The following is a 20,754-nucleotide window of genomic DNA, read 5'->3' on the forward strand; positions in this document are numbered from 1 at the left end:
GATGGTGAGAAAGCGCTCGATGGTTTTTCAATTCGAAACTACGAGTGGAGAACATGAATGACCTGTGCAATTTCAAACTTCTCTTTTGTTTCTCGTTTCTCAGCCATATCTATTGCTTTCTCAAGTCGCTCTTGTATTTCTCCCGACGATGTACAAATGATGATTACGAAAAGAAATTCATTCCTGCAACTCTCCTTTTTCTTCGGCTGCTTCTGAAAAGGATACCTCGGTAGAGTATTTCTATATCTTCATGTGCATGCTTACTTTATCTTATAGAATTTGGTGGGCTTGATTTTTCTTCTGGTTCAGTCTGATGCCATCTATGCATACTGGTACCGTTCTGCTAAGTTCCAGTTGGAATGGAATGGATGGGAAGTGTTTCCCTTCTTTTTCTTCTTTTTTGATGAAAAAGAGGTAAATTAGGATGCTTATGGGTTCTTCTAGTCTCTTAAGCATGCAATGATATGCAGAGATTCTTTAATATTCAAGAAGTATCTTCGAAGACGATAGATATGGTGTGTTGTGATGGGATGTAAGTATTTACAAACAGGTAAATTATGTATCTTCGTTCAGAGCGTTGAGTTAAATACTGTGTTTATGGTTCGAGCTTTCATTCGTAGCAAGTGAGGACTTTGGTGGTACAAGGATATCAATGTTCTTTATTGACCCTTTTCGTGTTTAAGAAATGTTTCTGGGTTGATCTGGTATTCAGATGTTCATTGTCTCATTTACTTTTATGTATCAAGTTCTGTTCCACAGATTGCTATGAGATGAGGTCAGTTGAGTTCGGCGTCATTTCCATGCTTACTAACACCAGAAGATTCTCAATCTATGGTGCAAGTATGGTTCATCAATGCAAAAATTGGAGGAAATCAAGAAGATTTGGGGCACTTCATCTTTGTAGAGACCCATTGAGATGGAGATGGTGATTGGATCATGGGTATTTAAACGTTTGCATCTCGTGGCTTGAGGTTCCATTTGAAATTTGCTAATTTGCTCCGTGGATTTCAAGTACATCTGCTATTTTTTGAACTTAGAATTTCTCCTCAGATTCACTCCATCTAGAACACAAGAAAGATGTGTTCTTCCGTTTCTTCTGACGACGCAATGGATCTTGAACCCGATGAGAATCTCTCCACGGCAATCGTTCCTGAGCACCTAGGAAATGAAGACACTATGATAAAACTCGGTTTCATTGATGAATTGAAGAAATTATTTGCTATCAATGAGCTTCTCAATCTTCCCCAGGTGTGCATACCGTTTTGCATCTCACAATTGCCTGTTCTGACTACAGAACTTCACATTTTATTGACTGATGAAATATAGCTCGTCGTCATTGGCGACCAAAGCTCCGGAAAGAGTTCTGTTCTCCAAGCAATCACACGACTTTCTTTCCCCGTCGATGACGGTCTCTGTACACGTTTCCCTACCGAAGTTTCCCTACAACGAGCATCGGAAGACGCTCTAGGAGTCAGTATTACGAAAGCAGTTCGTGCATTAGATGCGCCAAATCAAACTTCTGCACAGAAAAAGTGGGTTGAGAAGCAATCTACACGTATCGATGAGTTTAATGGTAAATGGGGAGGCAAGGTTGCGCAAATGGACGATTTCTGTGACATAATAACAGAGGTAATGTGTCGTCTCTGATCTGAACAATTTTTGAAAAATCTGCAAAGGGAAACGAACACTAATAGAATATTAGGCGAAGAGAGTGATCATGGGAGATTCCGTCGAGCCTGGGCAGTCGGCAAAAAAGGTGAATGTTGCACAATATAAGAAGAATCTACTGAGTGATGCTACATTAAAGATTGTCAAAAAAGGTCCAGGAGAGATCAATATCACAATCATTGATATTCCAGGATTGGTTTCCTGTAAGCCCTAACAAGTTAGTTGATTTTTGACCATCTTTCTAACGCCCATTAGCAAATCACCCTGCTCATAGAATGGCCAGAGCATTAGTGGATCACTATATCACAAATCCTCGAAGCATTGTTCTGTAAGAAACGTCAAGAAAGATTTGAATGTATTACTAATCACTTACAGAGCTGTTGCCCATCCTGCAAATGTCGAAACTCAGGATATGTTCCAAATTATCAAAAACATTTCCAATTGGAAAAACAGAGTGATTGGCGTTATCACAAAATGTGACAAGATAGAACCAGAGGGCGATGATTGGGTGCGTATTTGCCTCTATCGCAATGTTGATGGTGTCAAAATACTAATATAAAGTGCCCTACAGGTATTCAGAGCAATCAAGAACGATGAAGGCGATCCAGAATTCGATAGATGTCTCAAATACGGCTGGTTTGCACTGCGCAATCTCTCTCCCTCTGAAAGAAAATCCAGCCCCAGCAAAGAAATCCAAACGATACGAGATCAGAAAGAGGAAAAATTATTCAGCCAAAAAGTCTGGACAGATCTGGAACGACAGGAGAAACTAGGCATCAGGAATCTCAAAGTTGCTTTGACAAAAATGCACAACGAACATGTCACACGCAGTATCCCTGAGCTGATTCCAGAAATCGCAGACCGTCTCAAAGGAGTCGAACAGAAAATCGAAGCACTAGGACCACCGCGAATCACACCTGAAAGCCAGCTGAATTGTCTGGTTAACCTTGCGACGAAATATTCTTTGCACGCGGGAGATGCTATCGATGGCCATAATGATCGCTTACCTGTTAACTGTCCTGAAGTGAAAATTCGTAAAATCGTCCGTGATACCCTAGACGAGTTTAGGGATGGTATGACCGCGGTTTACGATCAGCGCTTCAACGATAAAATTCTCGGATTCTCTCTTGAATCCGTTGACGAGAAAACGTGGGAACGTGCCGTGCTTCGAAACAAGTATTTTAACGAGATTAGCCGATGCATCGAAGCCAATCGCGGCAAAGAAATGGCCGATGAAGTAAACGGAGCGGTCATACGTAGTCTCTGGTCCGAACTAACACCAGTTTGGAGAGATCAAACCAAAGCACTGATTGAATCATTAGTCAACGCAATTTGGATATCGGTAGGATGTCTATTGCACGCGATTTGCGAAGAAGAATCTCTTCTAGCGAACGTCCAAAACTTGCTCGAAGAAGACAAGACCGCAGTTCGCGATGACGCCATGCACGAATTAGATAAACTTCTCAACGATGAGAAATCCGGACTGATAGTAACGCTCAACAAGTGGAATATGTATCAACTTTCCGATTTGCGCGAAGGCAGATTCAAACTCATGACTGAGAGACTGGATGATATCCAGAGACGCGATAAGGAGATTGTGAAAACGCAGGTCAAGAGCTGGTTTGGGCATAATGCGAAAATCGATGCGATATTCACGACGCATGATAAGTTGGCGAGCTATTATCAGATTGGCATGGTGAGATTTGTCGATAATGTTTGTCATCAGGTTTGTGAGAGACATCTCTTGGGGAGGAAGAGTCCGTTGAGAACTTTAGGCCCAGATATGATTACGAAGAAGTTTCAGGGGGTGAGTCTTAGTTCTGTTTACCTTTTTTTCTCGTCTAGTGTTTCTTTGTCTTTGTGTCGAAAATTGGAGTTAAGAGTTGTAACCTGTCCGAAGATGATAAGCGAGAACCTAATTAACAAGAAATCAATAGGACGAAGAAGCTTTACGGAAGATTGCAGGCGAAACTGCACATCAATTAGCGGAACGAGCTCGATTGCAAAAAGAACAGGAGTCATTGAAAAGAGCTATGGAAAAGGCGAAGCAGTATAAATTGACTCTGGGGGCACATGGGGCGGGGCTGTGATGTTTTGAGATTTTGATGGATGTAGTGGGAAGGAGTAGGCCTTTCAGTGGGAAGGTCGACCGGTGAGACAGGAGATAGGAAGGAGTTTTCAGATGATGGGATGGGATGATATTGCGAACAGGCGCAAAGGAATAGGGAGTGGTAAATCGGATGCTGCGTTCTCTAACATCCCCATAGCATAATATCCAAAGATATTGCTCTCTAAATCCTCCATCCGCTGTCTCGAATACCCCCAAAAACTAACCCTTACTTATAAATTGTACTAGCACTACTTTTTTTTACCCACTATCTCAAGCCTTCTCAACAATCAAAAAACACAACCCATCTTTTCCCCGAAAACAGCAAATTCACATTCACATTTACATGTACAATTAGAAGTTCATTCAAACCCCCGTAAAAAATCACAAAATTCGCCAGCGAGGCATGATGAGTCATTATAACTATCTCTATCTATATATCCATCTTTCCTTCTCGAAATGGTATTGTAAACCAATCCAATTCTTCTCCGTCTATACAAAAGAAATAACAAAAGAAATCAAACGAGTGTAGGTTTCGTTATTATATTTGGATTTGGATTTGGATTTGAATCGAGGTTTGGAAACGTTGGTGATGTTGTGTTTCGCATTTCTTTCTTCGCGACAAAGTAAGGACGGATAAATGGATACAGATCCTGCTATATCGGTTTAGATACCAGAAGATAGATCTAAATGCATCATTTCTCAAACATCAGTATGAGAGGTATGGAATGTATGACATTATCCATGAACGCGACGAATATTTCACAGCCGGAAAGGGGATAGGGTTCGATAATCAATCAATCAATCAATCAATCACCTATTCCTGGGCCCCCCAAACTCCCCCGCATCCACATCCCGCACCTCACTCGAAATATCCACCTGCACCGTCCTCATAATTCCTTCTATTCCCTTTCCCTGCCCATGTGCACCTCCCGTCGTACTCTCTAAATCTCTCTCCCCCTCCGGACTCTCCATCCCACTCCTCTCATCCACGCTCCTCTCCCTCGCAATCATCCCCTCCTCTCCACTTTTCCCTAAAATCGTCTCCTGACTCTCATTATCACTCACATCGCCCGGATATCGGGCCGCGGCTCTCGCTGCTCTTTCTTTTCGCGAGTTCGTGAGGGTATTGATATTGGAAGTGGTGGTGTGGTGCTGACTTTTCGAGTTGCTGAAAATTTGCATATTGTGGGAACCGGTGTGGGCGTAGGGGTTTGATGAGCCTTTCCCAGTTGAGACGAGTTTCTTGCCAAAGACTTTGAAGAGGGGGCGAGGACGGGCATGGAGGTTAGAATGATCTTGTTTTGTGTTAGTTTTGTGTTTTATGCACTTTTTATTTGTATTTTTTATGTTTCTTGTTGGAAGGAAAAGGAGAAGGAAGTGGCAGAGGACATACTCCGACATTTAATTCTATGTTCCCCCACACGACCAACATTGTGGAATTACCACTACCCGTCGCAACAACGGGGATTTCAGTCATCCGCATAACCGAACACACCGTTGTGAGAATACCGAGGGCGAAAACGCCTATGATGCCGAATTTTTTGGATTTATCCATTCGTAAACCGTAGAGAAATGGGATAGGAAGAAAGAAGATTATGACATCAAAGACGATAGTCGTAATAGCGAGACCGGAAAATAGTGGACCAACAGGAAGACAGGTTCCTGCAGTTGTTGGGTGCCATGATCTTTCGATCTGGTGGACTCATAGGTCAGTATATTTTATTTTGTGAAGAATGCATTGGGAAAGAGGGGAAGAGGATTTATATATACCGGGTTGCAGTTAAACATTAGTACCAGAGTCCCGACTGTATGGCCTATAATGCAGAGAACCATCACGATCCATACTATGAGACGGTAGGCTGGTTGTCCCTTGGAGAGAATGCGAAGATAAGAGAAGCAAAGTGAGACTTTGAAGCCTAAGATTCCCATCATATAGAAAGGCCGACCGGCATAATTGATCTGTTCTTCTATCAGTGGCCAATCTCTTGTGCATTAGTAAATTGCTACTGACTCTAGAATATGTGTTCAAGTTGACTATTGGTCTAAGAGCCAACGGCAGACCTAATCCCCATCTTGATTCTATTTCTCATTAGCTAGTACCAAATTTATTTGAGATGCTTCTTACGAGCAATTGTACAAGCGTTGTAAACAATACTACATATCTATCCACGAAGAATCAGCATAAATTGCAGAGATAATCGAAGAAAGACCTACCCCAGCAATGAAGACGGCCCAGTCATCGGCACCAATACCTCGCACAGTACGAACTCTGACATACAATCTCGTGCCGACAGTGATGAGCATCAACACGAGCAATGGAAACGAAGCTCCTAAGATCGAAGGATAATTGGATTGAGCGTTAACCTCTGGTGTCGAGTTGTAGACCCACAAAGTGGGCATGATGATACAATTTCTAGAAGATATTCCATATAATCTCCAAAATTATCAACGATCGCATTGTATCTGAACACTGGATCTGAGATATGTATATACCTTGACCTCTTTGGATCGATCCTCAATCATCATGGACTTATCACTATTGCCAAGCTTCTGAAGAAACTCCTTGTCATGTCGTTTCGATTATCGACCTGTTCGTGTTGGAAATGTGATTTCCCCCTTGTCGCCTACAGGGGCCGCGACAGGTACAGTGCCACGGTTGTCACCAAAATGCCCGCGATACAACATTAGCTGGGAGATTTCTGCGATGTAACTTCGATCAACGCAGCCACCAGTTTCGGCTCCTGTTATTTGGGACTCGAGTCATAACTCTATCCTATTATTCTGTTGAAGTTTGTTTGTTGCTGATATCATCTATGCCATTAGCACATTACACAAGTATTGGTTCAATTGCCGTACTCGAAAATGAGGCATCTCTCAACTAAAAACACACGCCACACATTTATCGTACTACTTTTCCCCTCAGCGACAAATTCTTATGGGGAAGGAGTCTCGGAGACACGGATGTCCAAGAAGATGGACTGTTAACGACATGGTCTGGCCTTGTTCATATCCCTTTGCTAAGCAATTATGTCTGGTGAAAATTTACGAATCCTCTTGGACCCCTGGAAACTTAAAATGATTACCCCAGTGTAAATAATCAATAGCAAATTACCAAGCGTTGCATATTTCACGCAAAGATATTTGAATTGGTAAAGGCTCCGTATGTTTACACCGGCATTCCCCCAACCCCCCGTCGAGAACAGGGTTTTGATCCAAAATCCCCACAATTCGGATCAGATTTTGAGTTCCCCCAACCAAACATCAACGATTCATAGCTCAAGGCAAATTGTCCGACTTTCAACCTTGTTCAAAATCGGCGGGATGCCTCGAGGATACCTGCCGAGGTGGTATTCCTGATCATAGTTCCTTGTCGTGGTGCCATTTCAAAGATTTTCCTAGGATTGTTATCCCTCTCTTACATCGAACCTCGAAAATTTCGGAAGGATGAACGAACGATTCAATAACACTTTATTCAAGTACCGTTCGTTGAAGTTGTAATAAGGAATAAAAAACGGGCGCGGAAGCCAACTCTTAGTTCACGGGATCGTTCCGGCCCCCTTCACAATTGATAACTAAAATGATTCGCTAGGGCTGACCCGCTTTTATCATGCACAAGCCGAACTACAGTCTTTCCATAAGGTTTGTCGTTAATTCGGCGACGTGATGAAATCTGATCGTACGGGCGTAATATTGGACGAGCTGACGAGTGCTGAATCAGTAAACAGTTGTCTGCGTAGGTAGACACATAAATTTGACTTCGTGGCTGATTCCTGCGCATTAGTTTCAGTAACCTCAATAGAAGACTGCTACTCTCGAGGGTAGACCAAGTTCGTTTCAGTGAACTTTGTAGACTTACATCCCATGAATATCAGAATGCAATTGTTCGTAATAAAACACTTTTACTTTCCCAAAGTCAGGTCCAGAGGTCCAAGATATTTTTTGAGGAGTCTAGACTCACGGATAATGTTGATATACCCGGTGAACAATTTTGCGATATTTTATAATCGTAGCAAACTACAAATGGACCATGCTTGAAGGAAGAGAGCTATGTCCGAACGGGATAATGTCTCATTGCCCTCGTTGCACATACATGTAGCTTGTCAATTAAGTATCTTGCTTGGCTCCAAACGTGTACTCAGGAGCGGCTGAGTTTGAGGTTCCTGCAGAAATTCTTCCGTTCAACTGGATCTGTTTTGTAATTACCCAATCTCGATGATGAGTGAGAACTTCTCCGCGAAAATGATAATATTCGATTTACCAAGAAATCACCCGGCGGGAAAATGAAGATTTATAGTTTGCCACAAACGAGTAATATCTAGAAATGCTGATGATAAGGAGATTATCTCTCCACTCACATCACTGATTCAATTTGGAATCAATTTGCCATCAAATTTATATGCGAGCTTACCGAGTCGACAGCCTAATGCGTAGCTCCTGCTCCAGTATATAGGTAAGAATTGCGAGAGACCCACTCGCAGGAACGGTAAAATCGAATGATAAAATTCGAAACCACATAAGTCAAATGCAGAGTTTCATTAGTGCCATACATCCTGCATAGTAAGCTGCAGTCTAGGTTGTACTGAAATGAAATGACAGCGCATGGTTCATGGGCTTCGCGCGGGGTATTTACCTGATATAGAAGCATTAATTATCAAGTGCCCCACGGGGCACCATTGTGTCGGATTCCTTCAGCATCGTCCATTGGGCGAACAGAAGGTAAGAGACGGACCTTTTGCTATCCTGAGAACTATTGCGATTGTAAGTCGTATCGTAGCAGTGGAGAAATGTTACAGACAATCTTGTCTGGAATAGATATATGGTGTCTTGTTTGTTCTTTTTTTCACATGTTCCTTCAGGTACCACATCAATCATGTCTTCGACTTTAGCACTCTTGTCAAAGCATAGAGGCGCGGTTTCCGTCGCCGCAGTGGCTAATACAGCTTCTATGCTGTTTGGTTACGACACAGGAGTCGCCGGTTCTGTAGTCGCATTAAGAAGGTGACTATCAAACAGCTGCCACGCGAAGAAACGTCACTGACTTCTTGAACAGTTTTTCTGCGGAGTTCAAACTCTCGACAAGCCCTGCACATTCGGCATACATTTCCTCCAATATTGTAGCTCTTCTCAATGCCGGTGCATTCTTTGGAGCTATAGTTCCGGCCCTGCTCACGAAATACATCGGCCGAAAACCAACCATGACTATTGCGGCCGCTTTTTTCATGCTCGGTGGAATTCTTCAAACTGCAGCTCAGCCACCTTCTTTGTCTATGATTTATGCTGGTCGTGTTATAGCAGGCTTTGGTGTCGGCATGGTTAGTAATCTTACTCCCGTTCTTGTTGCCGAGACTGCGCCGAAAGAACTGAGAGGATTTCTTATGGGACTCTTCGAAATGTTCCTTGTGAGTGGTGGGTTATTGGCTTATTGGACAACATATGGATGCTCGTTACACTTAGAAGCCACGAGCAAACAGTGGCGAATTCCATTGAGCATCCAGATTATCCTTGCTGCAATCATTATGATCGGATCATTCCTTATAATCGAATCGCCAAGATGGCTGGCCAAACAAAATCGATGGGATGAAGCCGAACACGCCTTGTGTTATCTCCGAGGCTCAACATCGGAGGATTTGGACATCAAGACTGAAATTGCAGAGATGCACGCGCAAATTGAAGAGGAAATTGCCGCAACCTCTGGCAGATCGATTACCGAACTGTTTCAATCTAGAAACCTTATTCGTCTTGTTTGGGGATGTGGTGTCTCCTTCTTTAGCATCTGGTGTGGACATAACGGAATCCTGTACTACGGACCAACGGTATTTAAACAAATTGGGTTTACCGCTCAAAATGCTGCTCTCTTTGCCAGTGGAATCTTTACCTGTCTTAAAGTGGCTACCACTATTATTTTCTTGATCGCAGGAGTAAGTTTGATTATACCTTTGCTGTCTATTGTGTCTCAACTCATAAGTGGATCATCCTGACACTGATGCCATTTAGATCCAACATTTCAAGAGGAAAAATCTATTGAGTATCGGTAGTGCTGGCATGGCAGTCTGTATGTTTGCTCTTGGTGCAGTCCTAGCCACACATCCACCAACCGCTGGAAGTTTAACAAACGATACGCCAAGTGGAAAGGGAATGGTAAGTGTGCCTCGATACCACAGGCTGAGCCCAATACTAACTTTTTCAGATGGCAATCATTTACCTTTTCGTCGTATTCTATTCAATGTCTTGGGGTCCTATCGCTTGGGTTTATATTGGAGAGTAAGTTGTCATAATACCACAGTATTCTTCACCAGACTAACAACGCCAGGATTTATCCTACCCGAATCCGTGATTGGGGAATGGCTATCAGTGTTATGGTTGTGTGGCTTTTCAACTATGTCGTTTCCAGAGAAACCCCCATCGCAGTGTTGAACATTGGATGGAAAACATGGATGGTATGTTATTTCCATGGAAAAGCAAGAAAGCTTGAAAAAGTCGTGAAAAGCTAATAATTCTTGGTGGGAACAGATTTTCGGAACCTTTAACTCGGTCGCATTCATCTTCACCTTGTTCCTTCCAGAGACCAAAGGCTTGAGTTTGGAGGAAATGGATGTACTCTTCAAAGTTGTTAATGAAGATGTCAGAAGGAAGGACGTCGATGAGCATGTTGTTGTACCACTGGATGGTAGCGAGAAGAGTACAAATGCTGAAACGGTCAAGGAGGTCTAAGTTGTGTTATGGATGTGTATGATATTAACGATGCGGTGCACTGTGTAGATATCTCCAGTGAAAGTTCTCACTTGAACCCATGAAAAAATGTTGTGAAACGACACTTCTTGTGTGCGTACTTCTCTTCTACCACTGTATATTGTTACAACGCGTCTTGGCCTGTCGTGAAATGATTAGTACTGTAGACTGTCTTGACTCTGTACATGATACCATTACCAGCACGAAGTCCATCCCGGGGCTCCAAGACACTGAGATACAGGCACTAGACGCTATAGTAGACATGCAACAAAAGATCTAGCTAGATTAATTGTTGAGAGATGATTGGTTAGAGAGCTCGTACATGTGATGCGTATATCAGGAGTGAGCTTGGATGGAAGAATTCATTATTCGCAAGACACGATAATGAGGTAAAGTAAGGGGCTTTGAGGAAATAGACATCAGGCCTTGGCGTGCTGCATTCTCTCATATTATCGACTTGTTCCATAATCCGCAGGAATAAGAGCACACAAGCAGATAATTGAATGTCTAGGTTTGATCATTGCCGCTACGTTGTGATGTATATGTACAAACGTTTCATTAAACGGAAAGGAACTCAACATTCGCGTGAGCACGTGGAAAGACGATTGACGTGCCGGTAGCCATTCTCTAATTGGTTTAGCAATGGTTAGGTAATCACAACTCAACTCCCACCAGTTCTTCACACTTCAAAACTTCAGAAGATTAAAAACCTTATACCTTCACCATCATCGTCTTAAATTGGTTATTCTATCGTAGCAAAGATTTGAGGAAATTCTCCCATTGTCTCATCACGTGTTCATCATTCATATCTCTCCATTCTTCTTGTCCACGTATTGTGTCATTATTATCTCATCTCCCCAATATAAATCTTGCCTACCATTATTATTATGGATTCACTCATCCACCCTCTCAAGATGATAACGTCTTCCCACACAAATATCGCTTGCGTGCCATTGATTCTGATTATTGTGGTTCGCAATCCCCCATCTTTTCAATTGTTGGTAATGACGACACATATATCCCCTGTTACATATTACATCATAAGCACGCAAGAGGATGAAAGAACCATCTCACAATCTTCCTGCAACCGGCATCAGCGCATATGTTGGTAAATCCTTTTGCATCATTTCCGTCTCTTATTGCTCCATTGTAATATCAAATGGCCATTCGAATATTGTAATTGGTGGATGCGTCAATATATCTTGGGTAGATTTCCTTGGAATCAAATCTCGATGTCTTCTCACATGGGATTTTCAATTTGCCCATTAGCGAGAATGGGGTGGGACGAACCAGTGGGAATCATTACCCCCCGCCAAACATGCTGGGTACATAACATGATACACAGCTCATGAGAGGCTTTTTGATCCCGAACAAATGGATCAAATGAATTAATTGGAAAAATAGCCACATTTATGATCATGCGACCGTGTGGCGTTGCCTGGTGGATATATGACGTTTCCTATTGCACAATGTTTTGTTGGATGTTACTACCCAATAGTAATTTACTTGTCTTGGTGTGGCAGGTCCAGGTATTAGGCAGAAGGTACCTACAAACAAGCAAAAAGCAAGCAGGGTCAGAAGGAGCAGGTACAAGGTAGGTAGGTATTATTCACTAGCCACTAGCCACTTGCCTCATCCCTCCTTCTCAAACCTGCTTTGACTTGGATTGAAAGAAGCATGCGTGCGTACCTGCCTCGTTTGCACCATGGCTAGTGTCATATCTCCTCTCTCCTCCTAAGTATAAGAAGGTCACTTCTTCCACTCAGTTTCCATTCCTCATTCACATCAACAAACTCACTTCCACACCTACAACTACAAACTTCAAACAACTTTTTCAACTTTTCACCTTAAAACAAAACTCCATCAACATGTCTGACAGTCTCCGCAAAGGTGTTGGCGAGCAAGTCTCCGAGAAGGTCACTCCCGACTCCCAAAAATCCACCACCACCAAGATCGGAGAGAACATCTCTGGAGGTGCTGACAAGGCTGCTGGTGCCGTTCAGCCATGTATGCAATTCCCTTCAATTCCTCCCCTCTAATCTTCCTCTCGCGCAATATACTAACAACCCATCCTCACAGCCGACTCCAAGTCCACCACCCAAGAACTCTCCGACAAGACCCGCTCTGGAACAGACGATGCTCAAAGCCAAGGAAAGGGTATTCTCGGTTCCGTCACAGACACTGCCGGCGATGCTGCAAACACTGTTTCTGACACCCTCTCCAACACTGGTACGTTAACATTCCACTGCACCCCTCAAACAATGAACAAAAGCTGACCTATCTATTAGCCTCTTCCCTCACTGGCAACAAATAAATTTGTTTCTTTCAAATAATTCACATTGTTGCGGAGGAAGGCAGGACGATGAATGAATCGAAGCATTGTTATTTCTTTTAGCGTTGGGATTGAATGGGCTTTACTTTTGCTTGCTACACAGATAGCTTGCTTTTATGAATGTATGATATTCGGAAGGAAGGAACGGATGAATGACTGGTAATAGTCTTTAGTGTTGGTGAATGAAAATACCTTCACACATATACACCTTTTCGTCTTTTATTTTTCGTGAATGTGGTGTGAATATAATAAATATAAAAGTCGATGTGAATTTATTTGTGTAATAGGTTTCCTACTACACTCTTTACCTGCTAAAAATCTTACAAATCTTTTCGTTTGAGTCTCAACCTCCCTTTCCTCACTGAGATACCGACAATCAGACTCTATTCTATACATCACCATCTCTAGCCCAGCACTCAATTCCTTTCGCGTAATCCCAGTGTGCAATATATAACAGGAATACAATATGCTTCATTGAATCATCAACCCACGCACCAAGCAAGTACTCATGTGAAATATCTATGTTTCTTCAGTATCATATCATACACCCATTACTTCCTCGCTCTCATCTCATTGTATCCCCATTCCCATTCCATTCATAAAATTTCCTCACTCTACTTTCTCCACGACCATCTTCAATACCTCCTCGATGCCCTTCCCCGCATTCTTTGGATCCTTCGCTACCGCCTGCCAGTATTCCCCGTGGCGAGGTTCGCTCAGTATACATTTCTGTATCACATCCGCTCGTTTTTCCTATTTAAGCATATTAGTTTTGATCCAGATGCCAAACTCAACCACGCCACCGAGCCGCCTGTGCTCATTTTCATGTATAGAACCAGGGAGGTTGAGACTTACTTCAGTGCCATGCTGCAATAAAAACTTGTAATACCAAGCCCACGTATCACCCAAATCACTATCTAGTAAAATAGCCTTCTCGAACCAATTCTGCGCTTTTTCCAATCTTCTCTCGCCCCAGAAAATACGGGCAATAGTGACGAAAAGGATTGGATCGTTGTCGACTTTCTTGATAGCTTCCAATGCCCTTGGTTTCCTTTGCGTACGCGCTTCAAGATTCCAAATCGATTCTGTGTATAATAATCCACTGTTGGGTACCTCTTGGAGAGCTTTTGCCATCATGATTTTAGCCTGCGCAGTATTATTTGCGCGTCGTTCAACTCTGACGGATTCGGTCCACAATTCTGGTGATTTGGGGACTGCCAACCGGGCTCTGTCGAGGACACTACGTGCTTTGACTACCATACCAGCTCGCTCTTCGAGTCGTGAATATAGTAACCAGAGTGGAACAGACTTAGGACATGCCTTTGTGCCTGTGCTGTAAGCTTCACGGGCTTGTGGCATTTTGCCTTCGCCTTCATAGATTTGACCCTTCATCATCCATAATTTGGCTGCACCGGGGAACAGATTTAATCCTTGATTCGCAAGATCCAAAGCTGCGTCTATATTACCTAATTGTCTTTCGTATGCAACACTCTTTGTCCATACACGATCAGTTGGAGCTTCTTGTCGTGCCGTTTTGAGAAGTTCTCGTGCCTGTTCTGGCTGGTTGTTTTCTGCTTCTAGTTTCACGGCCGCCAGCCAAATCTCCTCATTGTTTGGATTTTGGTTGAATGCTTTACCGAGGACTCTTCGCGCGTTATCGACTTCACCGGCTAACCACTTCTCCTTTGCTAACATCATCCACAATACTTCACTGGTAGGGCGTGCTTCGACAGCCTTCTCGAGTAATTGCCACAAAGCTTCCTTGGTACCATGGTTCTTTTCTAGGTCTGCAGCTGCAAGCCAAAGCTTTGTGCTAGTAACAAACACTCGAAGTGCATAAGCATAAATAGCACGAGCAGTTTCATACTTTCCACGGTTGATGCTAGCTTTTGCATCCTCCATCCAAATGTCTTTTCGATCATCATCTTCGTCTAGTCCCCATCCAAGAGTTTCACGAATGATGTTACCACAAGTCAGAACTGCTCCCTCTTCCTCACACTTTTCTGCTTCAGTAATCCAGTCTTCTCTTTTCAACATGGCAGACTCCTTTGCTAGAGCTTTAACAGCACGGTTCATGACATTTATTTTAGAAGCTGTGCCCATTTGCTCACCAAGACGGGCAGCAGCTATCCAAATTTCATGGGAAGTAGGTATAGCTTTGCGAGCCTTATTGAGGACTTTTTGAGCATTCTCGGACGTCTCTAACCTTGCAAGAGCTAACCATAACTCGACTGAAAGAGGGATAATTTCGGTGGCTTTTGCGAGAAGTAGACGTGCATCACTGGGATCTTCCTCGAGATTGACAGCTTCTTTCCAGAGATTTACAGATTGAGGAATGTGATCTAACGCATGCCTAATGACTCGCTTCTTGGCTCTAGGTTCCGATTCTAATTTCATAGATTCAACCCATAACCGCACTGAACGATCGTTGTTTCTGATGGCATTTGCTGCAATAATCTTTGCGTTGTGGTTGTCATTCAATCGAATATTCTCCAGCCATATATCCTCGCTCTTGGGACAATACTCACAGCCACGCGCAATGATGTTGCGTGCCGCTACAGTTTTTCCTGCAAGTTCTTCGACACGAGCAGCTGCAATCCATCCTGGAGCATGTTTTGGATTTGTTTTGATAACAGACTCAAGCAGAGTTCGTACACGAACGATATCACCAACTTGGGTTTCTCCCTCGTTAATTTGGGATTTGGCTAAACTTGTAAGATATCCTTTCGGGTCGATATTGGTCGCACTTCCAGACATTGAATCGGTCCCTTGAGATGCTTGATCGAGTTTTACTTTGAGTACCTTATCTCTCGCTGCTCCAATATCCGCGAAATTAGTCATAGTTCCATCAGGTCCATCTCCTCCTGCACTTTCTCCACCATCATCCATTACAGTAGTCCCTAACTCAGTCGTGTCCCGAGCTCCAGCAATGACACTATCAGGGACTGCGTAAAACCTCTTTCTCAATTCCTGCTTGCTTCGTCGATTTTTGCCAGTCAAATCGCCTACTTCCGGTAAGTTTGCCCAATCTTCATCACTGACTGTTCCTAACGCTCGTTTCAGGTCCGCGAATTGTTGTTGAATTTTGGGATTATTGCGTTCGTATTCTTCCCTTTCTGCTTTTTCTCGTGCTTCCCTGTAGGTAAACTCGTCGGTAATCTGCTCATCTATTTTCATATGATAAACCAAATGCATTGGAGAATGAGGACTTGTAATAAATGGGGAGACAAACCTTCTTATTTTCCGCCTTCTATCCATCTTCTCATCTACTTCCTGGTAGATCCTATCTGCTTCATCATCGTCCTTGTCGTAAACGCCACCTGAAAATAACCCAACTTCATTGTCCGGATCCTGGAAGCGCTCATCGTCCTCCTCATCATCTTTTTTTTCTGTAGCTCCGTATGCTGTAGGAGCTGCTTGGCCGAGTTGAGCAGCGCGCTTTGCAAGAGCCTCTTTGATTTGATCTTCACTTGGTCCCTCTCGCGCAGGACCTAAATCAGATCGTGTTGTAAAACCTGTCGCTCCTCGACCTAAACCAGCAACATAATTTTCTGGCGCCTTTTGACTGAGGAAATCGCGTCGACCAGACATAATTGCGAACGTTATTGTATTTGAAATTCAAGATTCAAAGCATTGAAATAATGAAACCTCGAGAAAAGATGCAAGGCTGAGAGTAAATAAATATGTTAATCCCCGACAGCCTAACGATTGAGTAGCAGCCGTTTTGAAGTATTTATGTAATCATTGTAGATCCACTTGCGCACGGTCCATATGGCTCACAACTTCAGTAGATTCGGACCTCGCTTGGTACTTTTTTGCCTCTTTCTTCTGTTTGGAAAGCAACCGTAGCAACCCTTTCTTGTTTCTTTTTAAGTAAGAGTCTAGTAAGAGAAGACATAGCATTGACTATCTTCTCCTTCGGAAATATTCTCAAAGCTTGAAGATGTACGCTGTCTATCATCTTGGTCTTGGGGAATTTCCTTGGATCATTGGGAACCGCAGTCAAAGACATTGTCACATATAATTATCTCAAAGTTATACTCATGGCTTCAAAGCACAGAAGACTGACGCTTAGTACTTTATAGTTGGTATCCTAGCTTCTCGTTTTTGTGTAGAGGTTTGGTTTATGTAAGCTAGTTCTTTCTCAATGGACCCTGACTTCTTGCAAATTTAAATGGACAACATAAAGTAGGACACTAATGCAGGCTCCTGTTTAAATAGAATTGAAGGATTAGCCTATCCTGTGTATCATCTTAATTTTATTTCCTACAAGTGTAGAAAGGTTTTCAGTGGAACTATTGTATACATTCTAGATCCGCAACCTACAGACAAATACTACCTCGATGCACATGTTTCTATATGTATCATGCATGACGTCTTCATAAAGCTTGAGTAAGACCGTTGAACATATAAAACTTGAAATCGAGACTTTGTTTGAGGATTGGCAAAGGCATCGAAAGTAGCGATTATCTTCGCCCATCTAAACCCCTCCATTTATATGGTACAAAATTCTAGAATTGCTGTCCCGAGTATGACAATTGGCCATACAATACAACTCGTGATCTCAAAATTCTGAGACATCATGTTGCTACGTGGTTTCCTACCTTGCTCATGTTCCCAATAGCAGTGAGAGCTTGCACAGCACGAACGAGTCGCCTTGGCTATAATTTTTGCATTATGGAACCAAGCGTTCGACTTTCCCAGCCTCTACGCCATCAATTGTTGTGGAGTTATCATCTCAACTATTGAAGCCCAATCATGACTAGGTCTGTCTGCGTGGAATTAATTTCAATCAACGGCAAATCAAGGATTCTATGAATTCAGTTTTCGTGAACCGAACCGAATCTCCATCATGCAATCCTAGGTAACAAATCTAAGATATGGTTTGGTCTTTGTAGAACTCTGTATCTGTATTAAAACTAGAGCATAAACTTCACGACAACTCTTTTAAATCTCTAATCGTTGAACTTGATTTGATTGTCTGTTCTACTTGTGAACCACGTCACCAAGCTGAGCCTACTAACAATCTCTTAAACTGTGCTTCATCGTCGCTAGTTATACTTTCAATAGATAGAAATTATCAAAACAGACACATCTGGTGGTCTAGCTGTCTAATTCACCATTATAGACAAACCAAAACTCGAAATCTAAGCTGACAAATCTACAGAATGCAGACAGTCATCCGCAACAAATATAATCATTAAACACCCATCATGATTCCGGAGGCCACATGGCCCCAGCAACAAAAGGTTACAGCAATCAACTCAAATGAGAGGCTACAATAGCCATAGCAACACCACTGGTCATTTGGCCACAGCAAATTGAATATTTACAAAACTACAGCAATTTCAATGGTCACAATGACCACAGCAAAATTCGCGTTTGAAAATAGTTGTCCAAAAGCCGAGCGTAAGTGCATCTCCTTTCTCATAAATATGACAGCTTGGCCAACAAACATTTTTAAACCGTTTTGTTACTACACATTACTATGTTCTGATGATTCATACCGAAAATTTCTTAATTTTTTGAAAATAATTGATATGTGATAATACAAGTTTTAGGTTTTGGAAAGAGATGGGTTTGAGACTTTCCTCTTGGGCTCACAAAGAGATGGGATAGTATTAGAGTGGAACGAAACATTGCTAGTGACCGAGATTGAACCTGCGGAGTCCGTATGACATCCGTTGATATTTTTTATGTCTAAAGGTGAACCTTGATTGATCGTTGTAATCATAAATTGATATTCATCTATACTCTGCATACACTGCACCAGCGCCTCATCTCTGCCCTTGGTGTGAATATTTTGACCCGAATTACTCAATCAGAAGAAAAGAATCCTCGTGACCGAGAGGTCAACTTATTGAATTACTTGGATAACACAGGCTAGGTATAACCATATGTATCTTTTCGGCGCTCCAAAACATAATTTGAGATATATCAATGTGAGTGTTTTTAGATCAATAGGCGTCTCAGTTTCTCAGGTAGGATTCCGTTGTAAATCCATCACCTTGTTTCATAATTGCCAAGGAAAGACTCTCAGGAATTCAAATTTAGCCTAGTCATCACTTCTGTTCTTGCTTATCTAGATGTCGGAATATTCCACAGTTAATGACTTCATTTCCATTTTTTCGCTTATTTCTCAACCATTGAATTCACTGGGCTTGCTATAGAAAAGGCTCATTCTCATTTCTCTGTGAGACTGCAAAGGATGCCCTTGTAAATCTGGTGTTAATGCCGGATGTATTTTTACACAAGTTCCTCTCGTTATTGAAATGTTGTGAATTGTGTAAGAATTCTCGATTGGTCGTCAAGGATTGATCAACTGCTTTCTCTGCTGTCGATTTCCAAGGAACAATCTCGCATTTTACAACATTCAAGATTTTAGAGTTTATGGGATATAGACATGTGTATGGTCTGTAAATATTAATATTAATATTGATATTATAGAGCGGCGAATTCTGCTATTCAAAGAGGGACATTATGTTGTCGTGATAGAACAGTTTTGCGGAGCGAGGTCACACCTTCTTCCCCACTCCCCAAAAATTTCTACACCATCCACTACAGCTGGAAACCTCATAGATACCTCCAGTAGATCTTCCAGTTAGCCTCAGCAGCCGCCATCAATTCTGGCATCAAATTTCTTTCTTCCCATTCTGCGATCATCCTATCCTTGTATTCCCAAAGCGGATGAGTAGATCTCCCAAAAGTCTTAAAATCATCATAGTAAGCTAGGTCACAAGCCTCAGCTAACTCCTTGGCTTTCTCATACAATACAACATCAACTCTGGAGATGAAATCCGGTGGCGTTAATGCATCGTCCTCCTCAACGTCGGCGCTTCCTCGATATGCTGCCTCTGCATTGTCGATTTGGCCTTTGACCTCTTGAATCGTCTTTAGCCATTCTTTGAATACTGGTGGAAATGTGTCCGGCATGAGACGACTGAAAATCAGTCCATGGCCTTCCAAAGTATGCTGTACTTTAAATTCCTCCTCACAACGTTCGTCCATGATCAACATAGATTTGGCGTCGTCCTTAGAAATTCCAAACGTGGCGTCGAAGATAATTTCCAACTGCGGAAATTTATTGGCTTGGCGGAGTGAGTTTGGTAAGAAAACTTTGAAGGACTGTCTGCGTTCCATCTCCATAGTATCTAGTTGCGATTGTGTTTTCCTAAGCGCAGTTCCCTTCTCCTTCACCATTCTGAAATACATTGATCTCAACCTAATCAACTCTAGCATATTTACTTGTTCCGTCAAAAGACGTTTTTCGCCGAGCTCCTTCTGGATTTTACCAATTATCTTCATTGACTCTTCATAATAGATGCTGTATTTGGGAATTAAATCATTGGCGAAGTCAGAATTTGATCCATTGGAGTCGTTGGCATTAGAATAAGTCCGATGAGTAAGGGGGATTCTTGTTTTAAGAGCCATGAAAGGTCTTCGGAAAGGTTGTTGGCACCATTTTAGTAAAAAGGAAGGACGCGAGAGACGTATTTTTTGATTAAGCTGATCGAAGGTAAGGTGGATGGATGGATGAATTTATTTAGAATGAAATTCAAAGCTTTTGAATAAATTGTAAGAAACTTAAAACTTATTTGTATTGGAAGAGTTGATTTAGAGACCGTAGTATCGATAATTGATGTGTTGAAATAAGGGCGATTTTTTGTTTGTACGGCTTCCGACTTCAAGGATACCTACCTGGGTACCTATTCAGGCCTATGGCCTCATCAAGGCATAATTATAGTCTATCATGTTTGTAGTCATACACTTGCAGAGCCGAATATTGATGAATATTTGTTAAATCGTTATTGAATTTGTATTTATATCCCACAGCGCTCAAATAGTATGAAAGAATCACGCCCCTCGTCAATGCATAATATTCGACTTGAGGAGTTCAGCGTGACAGGGGAAACTT

General features: G+C 42.3%; 7 protein-coding genes across 7 annotated transcripts; 3 read left to right on the top strand and 4 right to left on the bottom strand.

Moving 5' to 3' along the window:
- Window positions 1-1,077: 1,077 nt before the first annotated feature.
- On the top strand, window positions 1,078-3,758 carry Bfra_008345 (putative dynamin family protein; the record flags this gene model as incomplete). Its single annotated transcript, XM_037338708.1, has 7 exons — window positions 1,078-1,248; window positions 1,327-1,629; window positions 1,703-1,871; window positions 1,924-1,996; window positions 2,044-2,176; window positions 2,240-3,475; window positions 3,606-3,758. The coding sequence occupies 7 exons, from the start codon at window positions 1,078-1,080 to the stop codon at window positions 3,756-3,758; spliced, it is 2,238 nt and encodes a 745-aa protein (XP_037192014.1).
- Window positions 3,759-4,588: 830 nt separating this feature from the next.
- On the bottom strand, window positions 4,589-6,178 carry Bfra_008346 (putative integral membrane protein; the record flags this gene model as incomplete). The annotated part of the gene is made up of 6 exons (XM_037338709.1): window positions 4,589-5,104; window positions 5,172-5,471; window positions 5,549-5,737; window positions 5,790-5,857; window positions 5,904-5,940; window positions 5,993-6,178. The coding sequence occupies 6 exons, from the start codon at window positions 6,176-6,178 to the stop codon at window positions 4,589-4,591; spliced, it is 1,296 nt and encodes a 431-aa protein (XP_037192015.1).
- A 2,470-nt stretch (window positions 6,179-8,648) lies between these two features.
- On the top strand, window positions 8,649-10,489 carry Bfra_008347 (putative quinate permease protein; the record flags this gene model as incomplete). Its single annotated transcript, XM_037338710.1, has 6 exons — window positions 8,649-8,776; window positions 8,829-9,696; window positions 9,773-9,916; window positions 9,966-10,039; window positions 10,089-10,215; window positions 10,289-10,489. The coding sequence occupies 6 exons, from the start codon at window positions 8,649-8,651 to the stop codon at window positions 10,487-10,489; spliced, it is 1,542 nt and encodes a 513-aa protein (XP_037192016.1).
- A 1,886-nt stretch (window positions 10,490-12,375) lies between these two features.
- Window positions 12,376-12,821, top strand: Bfra_008348 (putative chaperone heat shock protein hsp12 protein; the record flags this gene model as incomplete). Its single annotated transcript, XM_037338711.1, has 3 exons — window positions 12,376-12,514; window positions 12,587-12,736; window positions 12,796-12,821. 3 exons carry the CDS (start codon window positions 12,376-12,378, stop codon window positions 12,819-12,821), a joined length of 315 nt encoding a protein of 104 aa, XP_037192017.1.
- Window positions 12,822-13,448: 627 nt separating this feature from the next.
- Window positions 13,449-16,430, bottom strand: Bfra_008349 (putative pre-mrna-splicing factor protein; the record flags this gene model as incomplete). The annotated part of the gene is made up of 2 exons (XM_037338712.1): window positions 13,449-13,592; window positions 13,695-16,430. 2 exons carry the CDS (start codon window positions 16,428-16,430, stop codon window positions 13,449-13,451), a joined length of 2,880 nt encoding a protein of 959 aa, XP_037192018.1.
- Window positions 16,431-16,580: 150 nt separating this feature from the next.
- Window positions 16,581-16,851, bottom strand: Bfra_008350 (uncharacterized protein; the record flags this gene model as incomplete). The annotated part of the gene is made up of 2 exons (XM_037338713.1): window positions 16,581-16,649; window positions 16,684-16,851. The coding sequence occupies 2 exons, from the start codon at window positions 16,849-16,851 to the stop codon at window positions 16,581-16,583; spliced, it is 237 nt and encodes a 78-aa protein (XP_037192019.1).
- Window positions 16,852-19,412: 2,561 nt separating this feature from the next.
- Bfra_008351 (uncharacterized protein) lies at window positions 19,413-20,270 on the bottom strand (the record flags this gene model as incomplete). Its single annotated transcript, XM_037338714.1, has 1 exon — window positions 19,413-20,270. The coding sequence occupies one exon, from the start codon at window positions 20,268-20,270 to the stop codon at window positions 19,413-19,415; it is 858 nt and encodes a 285-aa protein (XP_037192020.1).
- Between the last annotated feature and the right edge of the window lie 484 nt (window positions 20,271-20,754).

Source organism: Botrytis fragariae (genome assembly GCF_013461495.1).
Source record: "Botrytis fragariae strain BVB16 chromosome Unknown tig00000061, whole genome shotgun sequence".
NCBI classification, from domain to species: Eukaryota; Fungi; Ascomycota; class Leotiomycetes; order Helotiales; family Sclerotiniaceae; genus Botrytis; species Botrytis fragariae.